General features: G+C 41.7%; 1 protein-coding gene across 2 annotated transcripts in view; it reads left to right on the top strand.

Moving 5' to 3' along the window:
* Window positions 1-22,476, top strand: part of card11 (caspase recruitment domain family, member 11) — a 40,119-nt gene that overhangs the window by 14,891 nt on the left and 2,752 nt on the right. The window contains exons 2-22 of one of the 2 annotated variants that reach the window (XM_061224263.1): window positions 1,891-2,141; window positions 3,410-3,547; window positions 3,945-4,270; window positions 5,015-5,194; window positions 5,772-5,924; window positions 7,360-7,485; window positions 8,304-8,489; window positions 8,966-9,100; window positions 10,235-10,286; window positions 10,403-10,527; window positions 11,121-11,230; window positions 11,617-11,657; window positions 12,835-12,967; window positions 14,102-14,303; window positions 14,522-14,648; window positions 15,803-16,043; window positions 16,993-17,077; window positions 17,421-17,516; window positions 17,999-18,116; window positions 18,532-18,711; window positions 20,741-20,868. In XM_061224263.1, coding sequence (XP_061080247.1) covers window positions 1,922-2,141; window positions 3,410-3,547; window positions 3,945-4,270; window positions 5,015-5,194; window positions 5,772-5,924; window positions 7,360-7,485; window positions 8,304-8,489; window positions 8,966-9,100; window positions 10,235-10,286; window positions 10,403-10,527; window positions 11,121-11,230; window positions 11,617-11,657; window positions 12,835-12,967; window positions 14,102-14,303; window positions 14,522-14,648; window positions 15,803-16,043; window positions 16,993-17,077; window positions 17,421-17,516; window positions 17,999-18,116; window positions 18,532-18,711; window positions 20,741-20,868 — 3,102 coding nt within the window. In that variant the 5' untranslated portion in view covers window positions 1,891-1,921. Of the gene's footprint in view, window positions 1-1,890; window positions 2,142-3,409; window positions 3,548-3,944; window positions 4,271-5,014; window positions 5,195-5,771; window positions 5,925-7,359; window positions 7,486-8,303; window positions 8,490-8,965; window positions 9,101-10,234; window positions 10,287-10,402; window positions 10,528-11,120; window positions 11,231-11,616; window positions 11,658-12,792; window positions 12,968-14,101; window positions 14,304-14,521; window positions 14,649-15,802; window positions 16,044-16,992; window positions 17,078-17,420; window positions 17,517-17,998; window positions 18,117-18,531; window positions 18,712-20,740; window positions 20,869-22,476 lie in introns of both variants that reach the window. The other variant, XM_061224262.1, reaches the window with a different exon arrangement.

Genomic DNA, 22,476 nt, shown 5'->3' with positions numbered 1-22,476 from the left:
TTAGGGAATATGCAAAGGGCTTTGGGGCTGACTGTTACCCCCATTCAAAGCACGTGGTTTCATGTACAAATCGATTTGCTTATACGCCGATTTGCATTTGCGTCATGCTTACAAAATACGAAAGTTCCAGTCATCCTGCACGTATATTTAGATGCTCTCTGTAAACATTTCTCCATCGTTCTTGAATATTAAGACTGGAAGGGTTGCTGTTGTGGGCATTTTTGATGTTTTAACTTTTTTGGTTACGGGATCATCAGTCATTAGGATTCAGATTCATTAATATCCGAATCACCTTGATGTATAGAAAAGTGAACCATTAAGTTGAATCTGAATCCTTGTGAAACTTCGGGTGAGAAACGAACAGGGACATTGAATCCACAGGTGGGCGGTCACAGTCGATGTTCTAGCGAGCAACGAGCAGCAACGTGAATGAGCAGTCATAGTGAATTCAGAGAAGCATCAAACAAGCGACGGTATCCAGCTTTGAGCAGCAGCAGTAGGGTGTTGTGCAAGCAAGCTCTGCAGACCAAGAGGCGAAGCGTGCACAAAACAAATCTGCTCATTTTCTACCTTTCTCAAGATGTGTGAGGATCCGTTCAACCGATGACTTATGTTATTCTACACACTTTTCCAGGAGGAACAACTGTGTCAGTACGCCCACGTATTGATTTGCATACATGGTGAAACGCATTTGATATCACACACATTTCACCATGTGATACCCACCCCTCTCTTTATTTCCCACGCTGCTTATCCACCTCCGCTTTCTGTCTTTTGAAAATTTCCTCATTGTCCTCTGGAGTACTGTTCATAATCAGGCTGTATTTATGCTCTCAATCCTACAATTAATGTGTGAAGTAAATTCATAATAAATTACAAAAAAATACATCTGAGAATGCAAGTGTACCGTCGGTTGTGGACTCGAGGTTGCAACATTTTAAACCGTTGTTGTAGTTTAAGTGACAGATTTTCTGCATGTGAGCTGTGTTTCAGTTCTCTGTGCGGAGTGTAGCAGCTCAGCTGTTTCCTGCTTATGTTTCCTCCAGTTCAATGAAAACCATCAGTCCGCAACTTCAAGACTACTTCACTACATAATTGAAGTTCACCTCGGGCTGTTAAGAAATGATCCTATCAACCACTCTCCTTTTATGTCTCTATGCAGTCAGAGAAATTATTTTTTACGACTCTGGGGAAAGCCTCTAAGACGAAATGGCTTCTTTGGACTAACCAAGCTTATGTCATGTAACTTGCTCATGCACGGCAGATGTGCATGTACCTGGTACTTGAAACCAAAACCTTTTCTGACTCATTTTCTCCCAGAAAATCTTGCCGGTACAGTAAACCCTTTGACACTTGTTTGTTCCTACATTCTTGTATATTGTTACTGTATATTTATTTATTTTTATTTATTTATTTGGCAGGTACGTTACACGTTGATCAGCATCACTGTTCTGTGATGTATATGTGCCACATTTAGCCAGATTGCTAATTTCCATCTGCTGTCCCTCAGCATGCTGGTGTTAACACATTAATAACACGCAGACCAGACTAGAAGACATAGTACAACATTAAAAGCACATAAAAACTGCACATATAGAAAACATAAAAAAGAAACGTTTCTGGTTCCATGGGAGAGCTGTTTTATCTCAGATATAATGTTATATATTTGTATTGTTAATAAAAAAGTGAGAGAGGTCCACTTCCACTTCTGCATTGACAGGCGTGGGTCAACTCATGTAGTTTCTGTCACACACTCCACACACACTTAGCTTCATCAGGGTCTGCCTGCTCTTGTTTAAGAAAAAAATGTAATTATCAGGTCCCAGAGTGAAATTCAAGGACAAACGTTGACTGAATCCTGACCTCTGGTTCTGCCCTCCCCTCCTTCAGACTCCCCCTTGGCAGCCTCTGATAGCTCCTCATGGAGGGCGTAGGGAAGATGGAGAACAACTGTGCGTTTGAGGAGAAGGACAGTGAGGAGGCCCTGTGGGAGAACGTGGAGAACAACCGCTACAACCTCAGCCGCTCCATCTGCCCCAGCAAGCTGACCCCGTACCTGCGGCAGTGCAGAGCCATCGACGAGCAGGACGAGGACGAGGTGCTGCACTCCTGCATGCTGGTGTCCCGGGTCAACCGCACAGGTAACACTACCGCACTGACACCGCGAACGCACATGTAACGCTACCGCACAGGTAACGCTACCGCACATGTAACGCTACCGCACAGGTAACGCTACCGCACTGATACCGCGACCGCACAGGTAACGCTACCACACTGATACCGCGACTGCACAGGTAACACTACCGCACTGATACCACGACCGCACAGGTAACATGAGCGCACAGGTAACATGAACGAGCAGGTAACACACAGGTACCACAACTGCACAGGTAACGTGACCGCGCAGGTAACACACAGGTAACGCGACCGCACAGGCAATGCGACCGCACAGGTAACGTGAGCGCACAGGTAAGATGAGTGCGCAGGTAACACACAGGTAACATGAGTGCGCAGGTAACACACAGGTACCACAACCGCACAGGTAACGTGAGCGCACAGGTAACATGAGTGCGCAGGTAACACACAGGTACCACAACCGCACAGGTATCGTGACCGCGCAGGTACCACGACTGCCAGCGTGTACATGCCGCTACGCTAACCAGCCCAAGGCAGCTGAATGCCGCAGAATATAACGAAAATGCTGATCGCGAGCAAAAATAATTTACATGCAAATGCCGCCGTCTGTCAGTTACTTAGCCGCGGCGTCTCCGGCTCTGTTTCTCCAGTTGTGTTATACGATGATGAATGGAGGCTTTTAAACCCCTGAGCTGTGCAAGAGTTACTCGCCTGCAGATTCCAGCGTGAACTACTGTTACTGAAAATGTTGGAAAGAAGGAACACGCATATATTCTGATGCATATGTACGGTCACACAAGAAACCCTAAAACTTATTTTGCTCTGTGACAGGGATTTTCTAGTATTTCTTCATAGGGAGGCAGATTATTTAAAAGTGCAACATATGGACCTAATCATTTCTGTGTGCATACATTGCCTATAAAGCAAGTCGTATTCTGCATACACGTGTAAATAAACGAGATGCCTTCTTAAAATAACTATTACTTATTATTCTGTGACTAGTAGGGGGCATGCTGGCACTGTACAGATGTAGACCGGGAATTTTTGATTAATGGGAATAAGAAATTATTTTATCCCTGAAAGATCAAAGAGCCTATGTTGCCTGTGTACACCCATAGTGGCCTGTAAGCATTTGGTGCCAGAGCAGCCAGATGAATAGGTTAATTTTAATTATGGTTTATTTCGTAACTGTGAAAGACAAACATCCTGTAATATCATTTTGATGATAATGTGTCCTATCTGAGACTGAGCAGCTGATAACTTGACCTTTCAGGTCGGCTGTTGGACATCCTGCACACCAAAGGCCAGCGGGGGTATGTGGTGTTCCTGGAGAGTCTGGAATTTTATTACCCAGACCTCTACAGACTGGTCACGGGGAAGGAGCCTACCCGCAGGTTCTCAACTATTGTAGGTAAGTCGGCCAAGAGTCAAAATGGAGGGCCCATTTGCACACAGCCTACCACTTCTGAGCACATATTGGTAGATGTTAAATGTGTGGTTGTGACTGGTCACTTTGAATGCCATGTCATGCTAATTCAACTGTCTGGCATCAACTGGAGACCACCAGGTTTCTAGCAACTGCTTTGGCTCAGGTTTTAATTACCTAATGGGGGCCAGTGATTGGATGCATGCATGAATCACCCATTGTTAGGGAGACCTATTGTTTCTGACCCTCATGGGGAATTTGCTTTGCATATACAACTACTTCAGCAAGACAATCACTTCGAAAAGCATAATCATTGGTTTTCGCTAGTCGCAGCCAGCCTCCGACTGAAAGGCAGTGGCTTTTTGCTCATGTGGTTCTACAGTAGAGGAGGGCCACGAGGCCTTGACTCAGTTCCTGATGAACGAGGTCGTCAAACTGCAGCAGCAGGCCAAAGCGAAGGACGCCCAACACTTGGACACGCTGACCCAGTACCGCACCCTGAAGGACGAACACAAGAGACTGCAGCTGGCCAACCAGGAGCTGCTCACCTTCCAGGAGCGCTACAACAAGATGAAGGACGAGTGGAACAACTGCAACGAAGAGCTGATGAAGGTGAAGGACGAGAACTACAACCTGGCCATGCGCTACGCCCAGCTGAGCGAGGAGAAGAACATGGCCGTCATGAGGAGCCGCGACCTGCAGCTGCAGGTGAGAGTCACGCCCGGCCTCGGCCTGTCTGCCGGTCACATTCACCAGCGACACTGAGGGGTGACCTGTGAAACACCACCAAGAACCACCTAGTCTATGTTATAGTAGACAGACAGGCTGTATTCGTACCAGGTCTCAGAGTGCTACCCAGTACTACTTTAAGTTAAAGGTACAATAGGTAAACACTTTTGTATTAAAACATTGTTACAAGACCATTGTAAATCCCTTCTTATCATTGAAAAAGACTCAACCCTCCTGTGTTTATTGCCCTTAAATTTGGGCTTCAAAATATGCAGTTGACGGGCCGGCACTCTATACCAAAACATCATATAGCTATAAAATATTCCAAGCTCGTTGGTTTAAAATTGGTTCTAATTGCCATAGCCAAAGGTGTTTCAACGTCAACACGTTCGCAGAGAAGGGGTGGAATGTTGTGGGTTGAGCGTGTTTGTTTCTGCAATTCCTCTCTTGACCGTTAGAAGTCCAAAATGACCTATTGTACCTTTAACAATGTCCTTGTTCCCAATGATTTATCATAAAACCAGGAGCATCTCTGGCATTTAACAACCAGGGCCTGCACCTGAAAAGCCATTATTTACAGATTTGACAAACTCTCTAAACGTGTTTTTATCTGTCATTGAAGTTAGTGAAGTGAAGGCACAGGTAGATTTGTTTTATTTAAAGAAACTGTCATGGTTTTCTTCTGGGTCCGTCGCTCACGGTGGCCGGGCAAACCCATTTCAGATCGACCAGCTGAAGCACAAACTGAACAAGCTCGAAGAGGAGTGCAAGATGGAGAGGAGACAGTCGCTGAAACTGAAGAATGACATCGAAAACCGTCCTCGCAGAGAGCAGATCTTCGAGCTGGAGCGGGAGAACGAGGTGCTGAAGATGAAGGTGCAGGAGCTGCAGTCTATCATCCAGGTAACTCACACGCTGTCTTTGTCAAGATATCATCTTTGACAAGGTGTGCCAAGTGCTATGTTCATCTCAGTGGAGGCTTCCTCAATGGGGTCCACAGCTTTGAAACTGAAAAAATAGATCTTGTTGCTATGCATGCGTTGTGTGACAGTGCATCTAGAATAAATGTTTTATTCATTAAAGATTTTCACATTTTATATGAAACTTTCAGCTATGGGAAATCATATGCCACTTTACATTCTTTTAAATTTTTCTATCATGTAATGTTGCTTAAATGAGGCTCTTCTCCTTTTTGATGAAAAAGTAATCATATTTAAGTAATATGATACCACCACTCATATAACGTGCCACTGGACATGATAGTCTTCAAAAGAAATCCTTTTACCACTGAGAAACAGTGAGATTGTAAGGGTTTTGTGTCGCTACTGTCAGTAGGCTTTTTTCTACTCAGACAGTCTGTCGACTTCAGCTATGGTTAGAATTAACTGACTAAAGTGTGCGTGTGCGGAATGAATTATCCTAAAGTCAAAGGACAAATATCGATTGAGCCCAAACTGATTTCCTCTCTCCGGTAATTTAGCCTGGTAATCAAGTACTGCCGGATACGGAGAAAGCCATCTTGGACATCCTGGAGCACGACCGTCAGGAGGCTCTGGAGGACCGACAGGAGCTGGTCAACAGGGTCTACAACCTGCACGACGAGGTTCGGCAGGCCGAGGATCTCAGAGACAAGGTCAGCATGGGAGGGGAAACTCATTGTATGGTGTCTCATGGCACAGTGGTGCTGACATCACCCCGTGAGGGGGAAGGTTGCAGTTGGTTAGGTCTCTAATGGCCATCTTTGGTCGATTAGTCATCCCCGATCAAGCTGTTGAGCCATATGCAGCGCACACCTCTGAGAACTCAACAACGAAACTGCAGTTTTGTTGAAAAAAAGAAATGTCTATTTTGGCGGAAACAGCAGTGAATGCATACAGGCAAATTAGAAGAATACTTCTGCTGTCATTAATATTTTGTGGTCTACAAAAAAAAATACTGAGTGCAGTTCATGCTGCCTATTGCATAACTGTTAACGTTATATAAACAAATGGCATGTTAAAACTAGATTCAGTGAAGTCCTGAAGCAAATTTGTTTTGGCAAATAAAATACTGAGTGAACACATAAATACAGCGATATGTTTGTTTGTAAAATATGACATGTCTTACATCAGATCAGCCATCATTGGATATTTTCGAGGAGGGTTGCGGCAAGTTTCATCATCTCTGCTGCATTAGTTTTGAGGCTATGCTCAGTTGTCAGAGTATAATTATAATTTTTCTAAAGTTTTTGCCAAATGCCAAAAATAAAGTAAAAGTATAGTTTTGGACACCTTTTTTGTACTTAATTTGTACTGTATGTACTGATGCAGTCAATTTAACTGGAAACTTGCCTGTCCATTTACAAGAGATTAATCTTAATTTGCCCCACAAATAATGGCCCTGGATTAATATTGATTATAAAAAGGAAACATTGAGGCACAGACATGATCGCTTAAATGATCAGCAAATAGATATTTGAACATTTCTTGGAACAACTTTCTTAATTCAAGTATGCCTGTAATTCTAAATAATTTACAGATAATCCTCTTTTATATACCTAACATATTATTAGTGTCTTCATCTTCAAACTGTGACAGCTGCCATACCATTGACAGGCTTACAAATCGTATGGCTTTTAAATAGACTGCATTGCAGTACCACTAGGTTTCAGGTCACTTTGAAAAATCTATGCTAATTGCGAGTGGTAAATTGCGATCATTTTTGTGAATTACTGTCGACTTCCCCTGTATTGAGCCTCATTTGCATAAAAATTAGTCATTCTGGCACTGAAACATATGTAGATAACACATCTTGCACTTCCCACCCACTGCAGGTGCCTTGTGAATCGTACATAATTTCTTTCTTGAACTTGTCATAGTAAACAGGCACAAAAGCGTTGCAGTTGATTCCCCCTGAAAATTTCTGTTTGTGTTTAGCATTAAACTCTATGCAAAAGACAATAAGCATTTCTAGAACAAAAGCAAGGGGAAATTGTTAAATATACCAAGGATTAGCTGACCCTCAAAGTTTGCTTGCACATGCATATATGCAAATAACCTGACAAAGGTTTCTGTTTTTTGCTTTCTTAGTACCTGGAGGAGAAAGAGGATCTGGAACTGAAGTGTTCAACGCTGGACAAGGATTGCGAAATGTACAAGAATCGCATGATCACTGTCATGGTCCAGCTGGGAGAGGTAGAGAAAGAGAGAGACCAGGTAAGAGATGCCAGTGGTTTGAAGGTCACTGTTGTTTTTTGTTTTTGTTTTTTAATTGAAGTGATGGACGATGGATGGTTGTAGGGTGGTGAGGTAGTAGTCACAAAGGACTAGAAACGCTGTTCTGATAAATGTCCCTGCTGTAAAATCCAATGTCAGCTTGACCAACTAGAAAATTGAGCTGGTCAAGCCGATCATAAGCTGGTATAGCTGGATATGAGCTGGTCAAGCCGATCATAAGCTGGTATAGCTGGATATGAGCTGGTCAAGCAGCATGGCCAAGCTGGCCATACAGCTGGTCTAGCTAGGTAAGAGCTAGTCAGCCAGCTAAACCATGTAGAGCTGGGAGCTAGTCTGAACTAGTCAAACCGGCTACCTGAGGTGCGTTCAAGACAGCAAACTTTCACAGCGAACTAGCAAGCAGTTAGTTTGCAGCAAGCAGTTGAACGATTTTAAATGCACATTCCATTTAATTCGCCACCAATGCATTTTTAATACAAATAAATGTGACTTAGATTTAAGAATACCAGCTAGCTGGTTCGTTGCTTATCTCTGATTTATTTAAGGTAAGAGCAAATATTACATTCACTAAGGTGTATTAGAACAGTCAAATAATTGCATTATTGTTGCAAATAATTGCAAATAATCTCTGCATCTCTGGCAGCCGTTTCTGTTCACGACGCACTACCTTTTCAAACGGTTAGCTAATGTTCGTTAACGTTTGTGGCAAACAGAAGAAAAGTTTGAATATGTTTGCGAACTTGAACACACCTCAACTGTTTCAATCCTGCACTTCTGGATTCCATTGTTTCTCTAAGGCTTTCCGTTCCCGGGACGAGGCCCAGAACCAGTTCTCCCAGTGCCTGATCGACAAGGACAAGTATCGCAAGCAGATCCGCGAGCTGGAAGAGCAAAGCGATGAGCTGCGTATCGAGAATGTGCGCAGGGAGGCCAAGATGGTCAACCTGGAGTCCAAGTTGAGACGTGCCTTCAAGGAGAACGGGGTGGGTCAGGTGTAGACCAGCCTCGCTATGACACCCATACAGAATCCCATCATTGCCACTTTATATTATCATCAGCTCAGTTAACCTCTTAACCACTGTGTTAACAGTGAAATCTCTAGAAACTATTTCATGCCAATGATTTAACGACAATGGTTCTTTTGTAACATGGGGAGGCAAAAGAGGCTTGGGCAGTTATCCTGTTCTATGCTTTTTTTCAATCTAAAGACAAAACAAATCACGGTAAAGTCGGTAAATCTTACCACGGAAAGGGTCCAGCGAACAAAATCCATAGTAGACACCTATTTAGCTTCATGCAAGGTAGAGCTCAGAAATCCTCCCACGTCATGGCTATCGTTCACTTAGACTCGAATATCTCAGCTGCCTGGTCATCGCACACGGTTCAGTACCTTACTAAATTGTCTTGTACTGAAAACTCAAAAACAACCCAGCAGTTTAGACTCTCATTTCCCCTGCAGGGCTTGCCCAGAGACCTTCCCCTGACCATCATATCTCAGGACCTCTGCCCGCAGGACCCGAAAAGAGAATGCCCTGAAGATGAGTCCGGTGACGAGTCCGAGTCGCCGTTCAAACGCAAACCCATCTTCAAAGCGGTACGCGTATTATATTCATATTATATACAATCACCGAGCACTTTATTAAAAACAGTTTTACTTTATTACACATATGTATTCATGCGATTATCTAATCAGCAAATTGTGTGGCAGCAGTGCAATACATACAGTCATGTAGATACGGGTCAGGAGCTTCAGTTAATGTTCACATCAACCATCAGACCGTGGAATGATTGTTGGTGGCAGACAGGGTGGTTTGAGTATCTCAGAAACTGGGATTTTCACACACACTAGCCTCTAGAGTTTGCGAAGAATGGTGCAAAAAAACAAAATCCAGTGAGTAACAGTTCTGCAGACAGAAATGCCTTGTTAATGAGAGACGTCAGAGAAGAATGGCCAGACTGGTAAAATCTGACTGGGAGATGACAGTAATGCAAATAACTGTTTACACTCATTACAGCAGTGGTACACTGAAGAGCATCTCTGAACACACAACACATCATAACTCTAAATGGATACACTCATTACAGAAGTGGTACGCTGAAGAGCATCTCTGAAAACACAACACATCATAACTCTAAATGGATACACTCATTACAGCAGTGGTATGCAGAAGAGCATCTCTGAACACACAACACATCACAACTCTAAATGGATAGGCTACAGCAGTCGAAGTCTAAAAATTAAGTCTACCTAATAAAGTGCTCACTGAGTGTATATTTGCTGGCGCCTTACAAAAATTGTATTTAATGCCCAATATATTCAAATAAAATCATCAAAATCGGAGACAAATTGGAAACACTTTAGTGCAATGGCACATTTACCACTTATTACATATATGCTCTCAAATATTAAAGTACATATATTGTGGAACATTTTCTGCTACCTGCAAATATGGTACAATCATTTCGATGAGTGTCATACAATAATACAGATTCTACTATTTATCTAATTCACCGGTGTCAGAAATATTTATTGTATGTGATTTTTAGTTTTCACATGCACATCTCACTGGTCTTGAGAACTCCTGTAGAATGTTAGATACACCAAACACAAGGTCAATGGCTGATAAATGGTTGGCTTGTCTAACCAAGTACTGTCCCTGGCTGTTTGAATTTCAGCTAGATTGGTAATAGTAAACCGACGTTTTTGTTTTTTGGCTCTTTCCTTCAGCCTCCTCGAGCAAAGTCACCAATCTCAGTTCCCAAATCTCCTGACTTTCCAGGTAATGCGTGTTTGACATTTGCTGTAGATCCCATAACATTTCTCCCTTTCAGTGAGACGGCCTCCTCAATGCAACTTTGATTTAATTTTTTGTTTGTTTCCACCTATCGACTAAAGTATCTGCAGTGCAGACCAATGGGGATTTTCTGGACTGCAAACCTTTAGCCGCCAGCACTGTAAACACAAACTGCACTAGCGCCCCCGGGGCCCCGTGCAGCTCAGCCGATATCATCAACAAACTTGTGAGTTCTCCTTCCATCGTGTTAGTTTTAATTTGTTTAGTAGGAACAAGGATGTGAATGCATGTGATAATAAAATCAGTTAAATTTAATTATAATCTGAATTAGAAATGAGTAAAACCCATTTAAAATACTGTTCTGCTTTGTCCCTGGGTAAAAAGAAGTCCAAGGAAAACAAACTTGTACCTACTCTCTCAGAATTTCCCCCAGTACCAACTGCACCATTGTACATTGGCCTTGAATGAAGATATCTGGATAGAAGGCAGACAATACTGTTGAACTGAAGCGAGTCGAGACCCTGTATCCCATGAAGCTTTGTGCCTCAGATACAATTCAATTATTCATTTAAGCTCGGTTACCCATAGGCACGGCTAGGTGATTTCCCCAGTGTTTATTTGCTCATGCTGTGAGCTATGTGATGTTTAGGTAATACATTCCAGGTTTTGAATGTATCAATGCCCAATCATTCATGCATTGCAACACATGCAATGCTCCCACACAAAAAAAGAAAGAGGAGGTGCAGACCGAGTATGCTGTGTATTTGGGATTGTGCTTTGATGTGAAGATGCCATTCTTGCCTGTGCCCTACATGACAGTACCTGAGGTGCCGCAGTGGCAGTGTCATGTCTACAGTGCCCGAGCCACCGGGGAACGACTCCATTGTCAGGAGGAATAAGGAGGGAGAACACTGGGTCCTCCCCAGGAGGTAGTGCTTCTACTCCCCTTTATTGTGGCTGTGCCCTGGAGAGATATTTCACTTATTTATAATGTTTTGGCTATTCAGTTATTAAAACTATCGATTCTATATTAATATAGTTATAAATCTATGCTTACAGCAATGCTTACTTAACGTCACAATACTTATGCAGCTCGTAAATGCGTACACTATCTATCCATTCATATCGTTAACTTTCTGCTGAAGAAATGTTGGTACAGTAATTAATTTGTGAAAATACCAAATGTTTCATCAAGGTTTTTTGTTATCCTCAATACAGTAGCACACGTCTTATCATTATCATCGGTTGAGTAACATTCATATTGATGAAAGCTCTGCAGGTGTTGATGGGCAAATTATGTTGTTCTGTGTTTTAGTGCATGTGATTGTGACAGTGGAGACAACATGGAACTTGGAGGTAGAGTATCAGTTCATTGTCTGTCGAGATCCCTGGCCCAGAATGCATTGTTGGCGTTCACCATGTATATTACAAGAAGCCCCATTCATAAAAATTTTTTTTAATCTATCAAAAGTTAAAATGTGGATTCAGCATTTAGGGAAATAAAGGTGAACCATTCCCAACGATCTGGTGTGCCACATAGTCATCTGTGACTCATCTTTTTGAGTGACTCATCACTTTTCTATTCACATAAATAATGTGGAAAGAACAATGGTGGCATTTGTGAGGAGGAAGTTTGGGCTTCTCGGCACAAATACAAATAAACATACTCTACCAGATTCCATATCAATATCAAGTAATGCTAAAAGCTAAGGCGTAAAAAATATAATTTCACCATGTGCAAACACAGATAATCACAGACTCAGACACAGACAATGACAAATCTAGCAAATGTAAGCTATCGTTCCATGAAGTAACTCCATGATATCTGACAGAAAACTGACCATAGATGATTTATGCATTGGAAAATAAAGACTCTCATCTGGTCTGGTTGGATAAGAATGAATTTGTGAATTGATAATAAAATCATTTTAAAACAGTCGGTTATATCTATACTCTTATATCTCACCTTGAAGACAAACATACAGGATTGAAGAATGTTTATGTCAACGATAGTCAGCAACTGCAAATTTATAGTGCACTTGAGACACTGGGTTTATAAAATGTTGCTGTTAAAAAAACATTGAAGTAGTCGCGGCAAAATAAACTTGAACCAATATGTCAGAAAGGTGCTAGCCCAAACAATAATACAATTAATATGATCGAACATGGATAAGTTCATCTATAATGTCACAAAAATGTATTGCATAAGCTCTCAATTGTTCACAAAGTTCAAATAGATTTAGTGAACTTATTACAGACAAAACCAACCTGTTCTCTCAAAGAATATTTCTCATCAATCATACTGACTTAATGACAGAAAGGTGACAGATGTGTATACTCAACATAGTAAACATAATACATTACATTTACCACACTAGAGCATTATAAATGTGTAGGCTTTCTTATTACACGCTTTTCTTATTTCATTGGCCTACTTCTTTTGCTTTTGTCTACTACTTCAACTGTGACTGCGCTTAATCACTGCTGCCAGAACAGGGAATGAAGCAGGCTGACTACTCCACTCGTTTTCCAGATGAAGAAAACGAAAGGTTCTCATACGGCCCACCCTCTGTGCACTCCTCATCTTCCTCGCACCAGTCGGAGGGTTTGGACACCTATGAGTGGGAACAAGTCACAAACATCTTCCGGAAGTATTCACTGGAAAGGTAGGAATGGAACACCAGTCAGAAGCGTGTTTTAGTTTGTAGAGGCAGCTGTCTTCTTTGAGGGAAACCAGTAAGGAAGGGAAAACAGGGAGTGTGCCAGATCATAATTGCTTTGCTCTGCCAGCCCTATAAAATAGCAATGTTTCCATATAAATCTGTCTTGTTCAGGATGTGGGTAATAGTGCCAGGGTAGTAATTGAACTTTCCCATTTTGAAATAGAGAGCTGATAGAAAATGTAGACATTAAATATATTATACATCAACTTGAAATATTTATTAATATAAGTATTTGCATTATATTACATTATAGTCAATAATGCCTATGTAACAACCATTTAAAATTCACTGGAAGTTTTTTCCAATGGTTGTGTCTAGAGAAAGAGAACAGAACCTATGATAGTTCGCAATGTAAAATGTAATGTTTTTTAAATTGTAGGACAAAAAAAGGTAATATAATTTTCATGGCTCCAAGTTGGAAATGGATTTAAACAAATAGTCGTATCTTTGGTCATTTAAATATTACTTTAACTGGAGGAGCCTCCAAAATGTGTGAGTCATTGTCAATGAACAACAAACTAACTGCCAAAATGTAAGTGATCCATGAAAACCAGATATTGTTTTCCTCAGGTTATGCATGCATAAATCTGTATACTTTCTCCAAAAAACCACAGCATTAGACATAATCCATGATAACAGAAATACAATAGCTATGCGAATACCAAGGCCAGGCGTTGTCCTTAATACTGGGTTGTGGAATTCTTTCAGATAAAATCCTTCTGCCCCTCACCCTTACTAAAATATTCATTGTTAGGTGATACTTTTTTGTGGTGATTTTATTACAAACTTGAGTGACTGACAGACAACAGCTTTTTAAAGGAAATATTTTACAAAAGTGAAAACTCACCTTGACTGATCTGAGAGTATCATCTCCTGCTTCGTCTCATTTACGTCTGTCATTCACTTAGCAATCATAGCGGAAAATGTCAGTTACAGAACTTGACCTTGAAATAGCATTCCAGGCCGCAGCACCGTTCGATGATCTTGCACAATGTTTCCGAGTGGTGATGCGCTTTCATGCCTGTGTTGGTGTATACGTGTGTGTGTTTGTGTGTGTGTGTGCGTGCGCTTCCTCAGACCGTTCCGGCCCTCCATCTCCTCTTTCACCTCCTCCTGCGCCTACCTGCCACCCATGCAGTCCGTCTTGCTTCCTGGGGACTCCTTCCTCTCCGAAGTCACTCTGATAGGAGGCAACGTCACTGGTATCTTCGTCTCATCCGTCCAGCCTGGCTCCAGCTCGGAGAAGGCTGGCATTAAAGAGGGACATCACCTCATGCAGGTACAAATGTAGAAATAGTGCTCTGGGGTGCGCTGACTGAATATTTGTTATGCTGTAACTACTGCATTATTATAGTATACTCTCTCGGAAAAATGCTAAATCTGGCACCAGGGTGCTTCTCGGTGGTTATATTCCCATGATCCCATGCTGGATAATAGAATCTGAAACAGTATAATCTGTAACAAACGGCCCCATGCTCTTGGCTCTTTCTGACCTAGCTGGAAGGCTGCATTCGGGGAGAGAGTCAGAGTATCCAATTGGACACCAGCACCCAGGAGGATGCCCACTGGAACCTGCGACGATGTACCGGACAGATCCGATTGCGCTTCAGGTCCAATGAAGAAGGTAAGTTGAGAGATCTCTTTAAAATTGGGTTGTGTCCCCAAATATTTTCTGCCCTTTGAACTGCAGCAGGAGATTCTCTGAAACGCATAGAGATAAGCGGATTTAATGACATCCTCCCTCTGGCTTGATTTTGGCCTCCATCTTAAGAGCTCCTCAAGCAAACATCGTATTTTACCACCGAGGCACTTCCATTTGTTTTGGAAGATACACAATGCAGAACAATGGTCGCATAAACAACGTGGAAGTAATAGTTACAATGCATAGCAGCGGACTCCTGACCCATACAGTATGCAGTTGCCTCCTGGGTGGGGTTCAGTCCATATCATTGTGCTTTCTCAGCTGTGAGCCCTTCTCTATCTGTTGCCCTCTCTGCTTTCTACCTGTCATAGTAAAGCAAAAAACATGACAGAAGGGTGGGCTGGTTTTACACATGCAGCCCCACGCTGAAATGTTAGGGGGTCGTGTATGAATGAGAGCTGGATTCAAAATGACAGAAAAGTTTCCCAGACAACTAGCATGCACAAGATGCTCTGACATTTTGATGTTAGTGTGAACAAAGTCGAAACAATAAGAGATCAAGCAGGAAGAATTAAACCTATTTCATTAATGCCTCTGTCCTAAGCTGTTGTCTACTCCTGAGAAAAATAAAGTAAATGCAGCATGTACTCCAAATAAATGTTATGTTACAAACTAGGAACACACTACATACTGTCACTGACACACATTCATGCAAGTAATACAAAAGTTTAACATTTCCTGTAGGTGTACATTAAAACATTTGCTCTTAAGATGAATTTTTCCTTCTGTAACAAGCTATGTAATATTAGCTAGCTCAATTTGACATACTTTATCAGGACTGTATATTTAGGAAATGCAATCACTTCCCACTTATCTTATCTTTTTATAAACTAGCATGATACTTGAAGCTAGAATGTAAGTTTTACATGTTGTGTCACATATACATATATTTTCAGGCAGTTTTCAAGATATTTTGTGGCACAGTAGTTTGACAGTGTGCTAGTAAATAATGCTCTGTAATGTAGCCATGATATTTGTGCAAAGTGGTATCACACATTTAGACCAAAGTAGATGGGTTGTGGAAGTAGGTTGGTGTAGTGTTGAACCGGCTCACCCCCCCCCCCCCCCCCCGTCAGGTTACAGAAGGCTACGGAGGGACTTGGAAGAGGGCAGCTTGGTGTCGGGGGACTCCTTCTACATCCGCCTGAACCTGAATGTGTCGAGCCAGTTGGACAGCTGCTCGCTGTGCGTTCGCTGTGACGAGGTGGTGCACGTGCTGGACACCAGACACTGCAGCAAGTGTGAGTGGCTGTGCGCCCGGGTGGACGCCTTCACCAACAAGGACCTGGAAAGGGGAACCATCCCCAGCTTCTCCAGGTGAGCCCTGAAGACTTGTTTTTTTTTCAAAACTGAATTTGTTTATTTCCTGCCAATTCATTTTGAAAGTGCGAAAGGAAATTTGCCCTTGGTTCGGAAACCGGAAACGAGAACGGCGTCCATTTTGTCAGAATGATAATCGAGCCCAACAACACAGGAGCATTGTTAGTGTTTTTAGTGAGTTTGCTGTTCTGTGTTTGCTAGCTTGCATGCTTAAAGCAGTGACATAACACTCAAAGGTCATAATGATGAGCAGAAGAGAACTGCACTACTTCACTGGCCTCCAAACTGAATCCTCGGTGCAGATTTGGACCAATCTTTCATAATCATCTTTCATAATCAGCTGGATAGGGAATAATAATTCTGAGGTATTTCAAGCCAGCTGTTGCATATTCAAACATTGTGTTTTTCCTCTTGCTGTTGGAATAAACTTTGTAGGGAACACCAAATAAACCACAGAAAAGCCTCCACTTCCATGATGATTCCCACAGCAACCATCAGATACTTCCATATTGTGCCTTTTAATGGTTGTTTATTCAGGAGAGCCCTGCGAGAAGTTTATATCTTAATGCAAAAATGTGATGGTGCTTGTTTGGCAGAAATGTAGTGTGGAACAAAACTGGCAAGGTGTCAGAACATAGTTTGTTCATCAGCTATTGTAAGTTTGTAAGCAGGTTTCAGAACAAATCATCAAACGTAAGCTAGTGAGAACACTTGAACTATTATGATAGCGTGAATCATCAACTGACATGTGCCAAGAAAATGAGACGTTGTGTGGCAGAAAGAGAGAAGCCGGTGGATTTAATGTAAGACAGTTTTTTGGCCTGAGACAAAAATGCTGTATAACCTGGTCTGCCAGGTGAAACTGATGACACCTTGTTAAGGTGTTCCCATTCTGCTGACACCTGTGCAGTCTGAGGACAGTTTTCTTCTTCATCTTTCACCTCAGGGCTCAGCAGCTCCTCCTGGTGAAGATCCAGAAGCTGATGTGCAGGGGAAGCCGGGATGAGACCGACAATATCCAGAGCCTCAGGGTGAGAGCCTCTTAGTTCAATGGATTCAGTCCCGTTCCAACTTAAAAAATAGCTAGGTTTTGTGGGCAACTTATGATTTCCAAAAGGAACTCCCCAAGGAAGGTATTTGTTCGGAGTAACCCTGCACACACTAAATAAATAAGCATAGGTTAATATGTTGATGCAAACATCTCTCTAACATAGACACTATCTCTGTATTTTCATTTCCTAACAGAACCACACCCAATGACTCTTAAGTGTTCTTACACCACGTGTCACTTGTAGTTCTCCAGCAAGTCAAATACTGATTTGATTTGAACACATTTTCAGGAGTTAATTTATTAGCGTTCATATTTCTTTCCAGAATACATTACAGCCTGATGAGGTCACACCCCCTCCAGACCCCAAGTCGAGTCCTCGGCTGTCTCGGGCCGCAGTCTTCATCACTCAGATCATGCAGGTATGCATCCATGCTGGTTTCCACTCTACTGGGGTAGAGGTATTAGTGACTGCCTTCTGAAACCCAGGTTTGGTCCAAGGATGGTTTAAGGATTTCGAAATGAGTCATGTATATGCTGTTGATGCAATTTATGCACAATTCATATTTTGTATGTCTACCAAAATAATTTCACCTTCATTTTCAAATGCACTTTTTATCTTGCCTATATGAATGCAAGCCATATGTCCAGTGATAATTTCGAATGAAAATGTAAGTTACTGTAAAATAACCAAATCTGTCACTCACTCACTCTTTTTCACTGAACAAAATAGCAAGGTAATACAATGATGCAAAATTTGAGTAAAAAGCATAGATACAGTTTGATTATTTATGAAAACTGAGAACTAGTTCAGGAAGATTTTGAGTCTACAGCTATGTTCCCTGCTTCTATTATTTCTTGCTGAAGGTTAGCAGCATAAGTGAAGCTTACTACCTTCTCTCAGTTTGTAAGCAGAGCTGAGAACAAGTACAAGAGGATGAACAGCAATGAAAGAGTTCGGATTGTGAACGGGGGGATTTCCAGTCTCCCGAAACCTGGGGCCGAGTCCCTGAAGCAGGAAGGTAAGATGGACTGCAGGGTCCGCCAGGGCCCAGTTCTGAGAGTGTTCACCCTCATCTTGTGCTGTGTCTTCATGTAAACACGGTTTATTAGCTGGCTTTTGACCTATTACTTATAGTACTTTGTTACTTATGATTTATTTGTTTTTAAAGTATCTGTCAAGTGTTTTGTACACTCGCAAGAAAAACATCAAATGAATAGTTTTCTTTTCTTACTGCAATTATTTATATATTTATTAGCTTTTTTTTTTTTTGCTATAAAAGCATACTTTTTTTTTTATCATGGAGGCAATTCAGCAGAGCAATGCTCCAGCGTAACTATGTCGAAACACTGCCTGTATTCTCCTCAGCACTTGAAAAGTTGTTTCAGCACGTCGTCCTGAGGTTTAAAAGGCCGCCTGCTTATTCAACGTTTCAGACACAGACTCGGCCAGTGACCTCAACAAGAGCCTGAGCCTGGTCCCGTACAGCCTCGTGACCCCTCGTTACTGTAAGCGCAAGAGGCCGGTCCTGTTTGCCCCCAACACTCTGGCCAAAACCATTGTGCAGAAGTTCCTTAACTTGGGAGGAGCAATGGAGTTCACCATGTGCAAGCCAGGTACGAACGGGAGAGAGGTGAAGACAGGCCTATCTACAGTGGTGTGAAAAAGTGGTTGCCCCCTTCCTGATTTCTTATTTTTTTGCATGTTTGTCACACTTAAATGTTTCAGATCATCAAACAAATTTAAATATTAGTCAAAGACAACACAAGTAAACACAAAATGCAGTTTTTAAATGAAGGTTTTTATTATTAAGGGAGAAAAAAAATCCAAACCTACATGGCCCTGTGTGAAAAAGTGATTGCCCCCCCCTGTTAAACTTAACTGTGGTTTATCAAACCTGAGTTTAATTTCTCTAGCCACACCCAGGCCTGATTACTGCCACACCTGTTCTCAATCAAGAAATCACTTAAATAGGACCTGCCTGACAAAGTGAAGTAGACCAAATGATCCTCAAAAGCTAGACATCATGCCGAGATCTAAAGAAATTCAGAAACAAATGAGAAAGAAAGTAATTGAGATCTATCAAAGGTTATAAAGCCATTTCTAAAGCTTTGGGACTCCAGCGAACCACAGTGAGAGCCATTATCCACAAATGGCGAAAACATGGAACAGTGGTGAACCTGGTGGCCGGCCGACCAAAATTACCCCAAGAGCGCAGCGACGACTCATCCAAGAGGTCACAAAAGACCCCACAACAACATCCAAAGAACTGCAGGCCTCACTTGCCTCAGTGTTCATGACTCCACCATAAGAAAGAGACTGGGCAAAAATGGCCTGCATGGCAGAGTTCCAAGACGAAAACCACTGCTGAGCAAAAAGAACATTAAGGCTCGTCTCAATTTTGCCAGAAAACATCTTGATGTTCCCCAAGACTTTTGGGAAAATACTCTGTGGTCTGACGAGACAAAAGTTGAACTTTTTGGAAGGTGTGTGCCCCATTACATCTGGCGTAAAAGTAACACCGCATTTCAGAAAAAGAACATCATACCAACAGTAAAATATGGTGGTGGTAGTGTGATGGCCTGGGGCTGTTTTGCTGCTTCAGGACCTGGAAGACTTGCTGTGATAAATGGAACCATGAATTCTGCTGTCTACCCAAAAATCCTGAAGGAGAATGTCCGGCCATCTGTTCGTCAAGCTGAAACGAACTTGGGTTCTGCAGCAGGACAATGATCTAAAACACACCAGCAAGTCCACCTCTGAATGGCTGAAGAAAAACAAAATGAAGACTTTGGAGTGGCCTAGTCAAAGTCCTGACCTGAATCCTATTGAGATGCTGTGGCATGACCATAAAAAGGCGGTTCATGCTTGAAAACCCTCCAATGTGGCTGAATTACAACAATTCTGCAAAGATGAGTGGGCCAAAATTCTTCCACAGCGCTGTAAGAGACTCATTGCAAGTTATTGCAAACACTTCATTGCAGTTGTTGCTGCTAAGGGTGGCCCAACCAGTTATTAGGTTTAGGGGGCAATCACTTTTTCACACAGGGCCATGTAGGTTTGGATTTTTTTTTCTCCCTTAATAATAAAAACCTTTAAAAACTGCATTTTGTGTTTACTTGTGTTGTCTTTGACTAATATTTAAATTTGTTTGAACATTTAAGTGTGACAAACATGCAAAAAAAATAAGAAATCAGGAAGGGGGCAAACACTTTTTCACACCACTGTATATCCAGTATATGTAACGTAGTTGACAAGAGCCTCTATTGTGGAAGGTTCTAGCTGACTTTTTTAGTGTCAGGAATATATTGTTTATAGGGCATTAAATCTATACAAAAATACTGTTTAAAATCAATATCTCTAAACTCTCAGAAGGCAGATAAAGTTCTCAGCTCACGAAATGGAGGCCGTTGTTTTGTTTTAAACATGGAAGTCAAAGGAAAACATTATTGGCATCACTGAATTATAGGTATGCTGTCTTGCCCAACATAAACATGTTTGCAGAAAATCTCCATATTATGTTATCCATGACTGAAATTCCAGGTTTGTGGATTTCAACTGCAGAACATTTAACTTAGCTTTGAACTGCATATATTTACTGCATAAATTCATCCCAATGGTTACAAAGAACCTGTTTGTTTCAAGACATTCTGACAAAGGAGGAGTTTCTTCATAAAAAGAAGACAGAGCTGATTATCTACTCCAAAGAGAAGCATGCCAGTACTACTTATGAATGCGTCACTCCTGAAAATATTCAAGCTGTGGCCGAAAAGGTAAATATTAATACATCTTTAAAATTTGGTTTGATTTTCTAAAAATAAAACATGTATACTATACATTAAGACAATGCATATGCATGTTTTCTTTATACGTGTGTTAAGACTATGTGGCATATTTGACTTAATTTTTGTATTAATTTGGCAAACTTGCGAAACTTTGTTAAAGAACAAAGTTTACAAAGGAACAACAGCACGATTAGTTGTGTGTTAAATTTAAGGACATTGGGCCTCATGCAAGAACATTTTCGTATTCTTATCATAAATTTCTCTTACCTTTTTTGAACAGTGGGCTCATATGAGTTTTTCTCCTAAACAGTCCACTAAAATATGCTTCTGAAAATTTGAGGTGAGAAATAAGCAATGCAGGTGCTGAATCTTGATCTGCAATGTGAAAGTTTGATCCGAGTTCTGTTTGTCAGGGGAGTTGCGCCATCTTGCACTGCAAGGTTCTTGTTTATATGACTCGTACGACAGGTCAGGAACACTTGTAAATGTTGTTCCTACCAAAGAAAAAAATGTAAATAAGACAAAATTGACGAATGCACAAAGTTCTCTGAAATCATGTTTGAAGAGATTTAAATGACTTAACGATTCGTTCCTGCATGAGGCTCAATGAATCCACACATACATTTGTCTGTCATTGGTCATATGCTTTTATTTACCGGTTTACCTCACAACCCTGATAATGATGTGAAAAGGGGGGAAGCATGCACAGGCACACACCAGCAGCAGCACTGCTTTGTTCGGCTGTTCAGCCTAATTATGTTTTTCTTTGCCAGAACATTTCCTCTGAATAAGTCCCGGAAGATAGCCAGAGATATCCTGCCCTTCTCAGATTCCCATACTGCATGTTATTTCAGCTCTCCTCTACCACAGACAATCCATAACAAAAACAAATATTATCTCCTAAGTGCTGTGATTCAGTCGGGCATGTACTCAGTGCCCGACCCCCCCCCTTCCTCTATAGTAATAACATATTGGAAGGGGCTTCTGGGTGGCTCACCTGGTTAAGGCACTGTTCTACTGCATTGATGGTCCCCACGGTCTGGTATCAAATTTGAAACTTGCCAGCACTAACTGTGGCTGGCAGCAGTGCAATGCATTGTTGCCGGCCAAGGAACAGGTAGTTTCAGTCAGTCAGAATGACTAAGTCTCTTTGTGCACTCACGACTCATGCTCGTCGATGAAGCGTCTGCAGGCCCAACTGATTACATGAAGAGGCTTTATCCAACTCATATCTGGACTCACAAGCCCGACTGGGAGCCCTGGTGTGATGAGAAGCTTTACATGCTTCAGGAGGAGAGCATGTGGATGACGTGTGTACACTGCATTCACACCAAACACACACACAGCCGGGTGCTCTAAAAATATTAAATAAAATCCAAACAAGTGTTAACATAGGAAGTGATTTCAAGTGCCTTCAATTATACAGTGCTAATACAGTAGAGAATAGTCAAATAATATATACACTCAGTGACAAGTTTATGAGGTAGACCTGTACACCAGCTTGTTTACGCAAATATTTAATCAGGTGGCAGCAACTAAATGCACATGCGGTCAAGAGGTTCAGCCGTTTCAGACAAAATGTCAGAATGGGGAAGA

Source organism: Conger conger, chromosome 16 (assembly GCF_963514075.1).
Source record: "Conger conger chromosome 16, fConCon1.1, whole genome shotgun sequence".
Lineage (NCBI taxonomy): Eukaryota > Metazoa > Chordata > Actinopteri > Anguilliformes > Congridae > Conger > Conger conger.
This window is presented reverse-complemented; position numbering and strand designations above follow the sequence as displayed.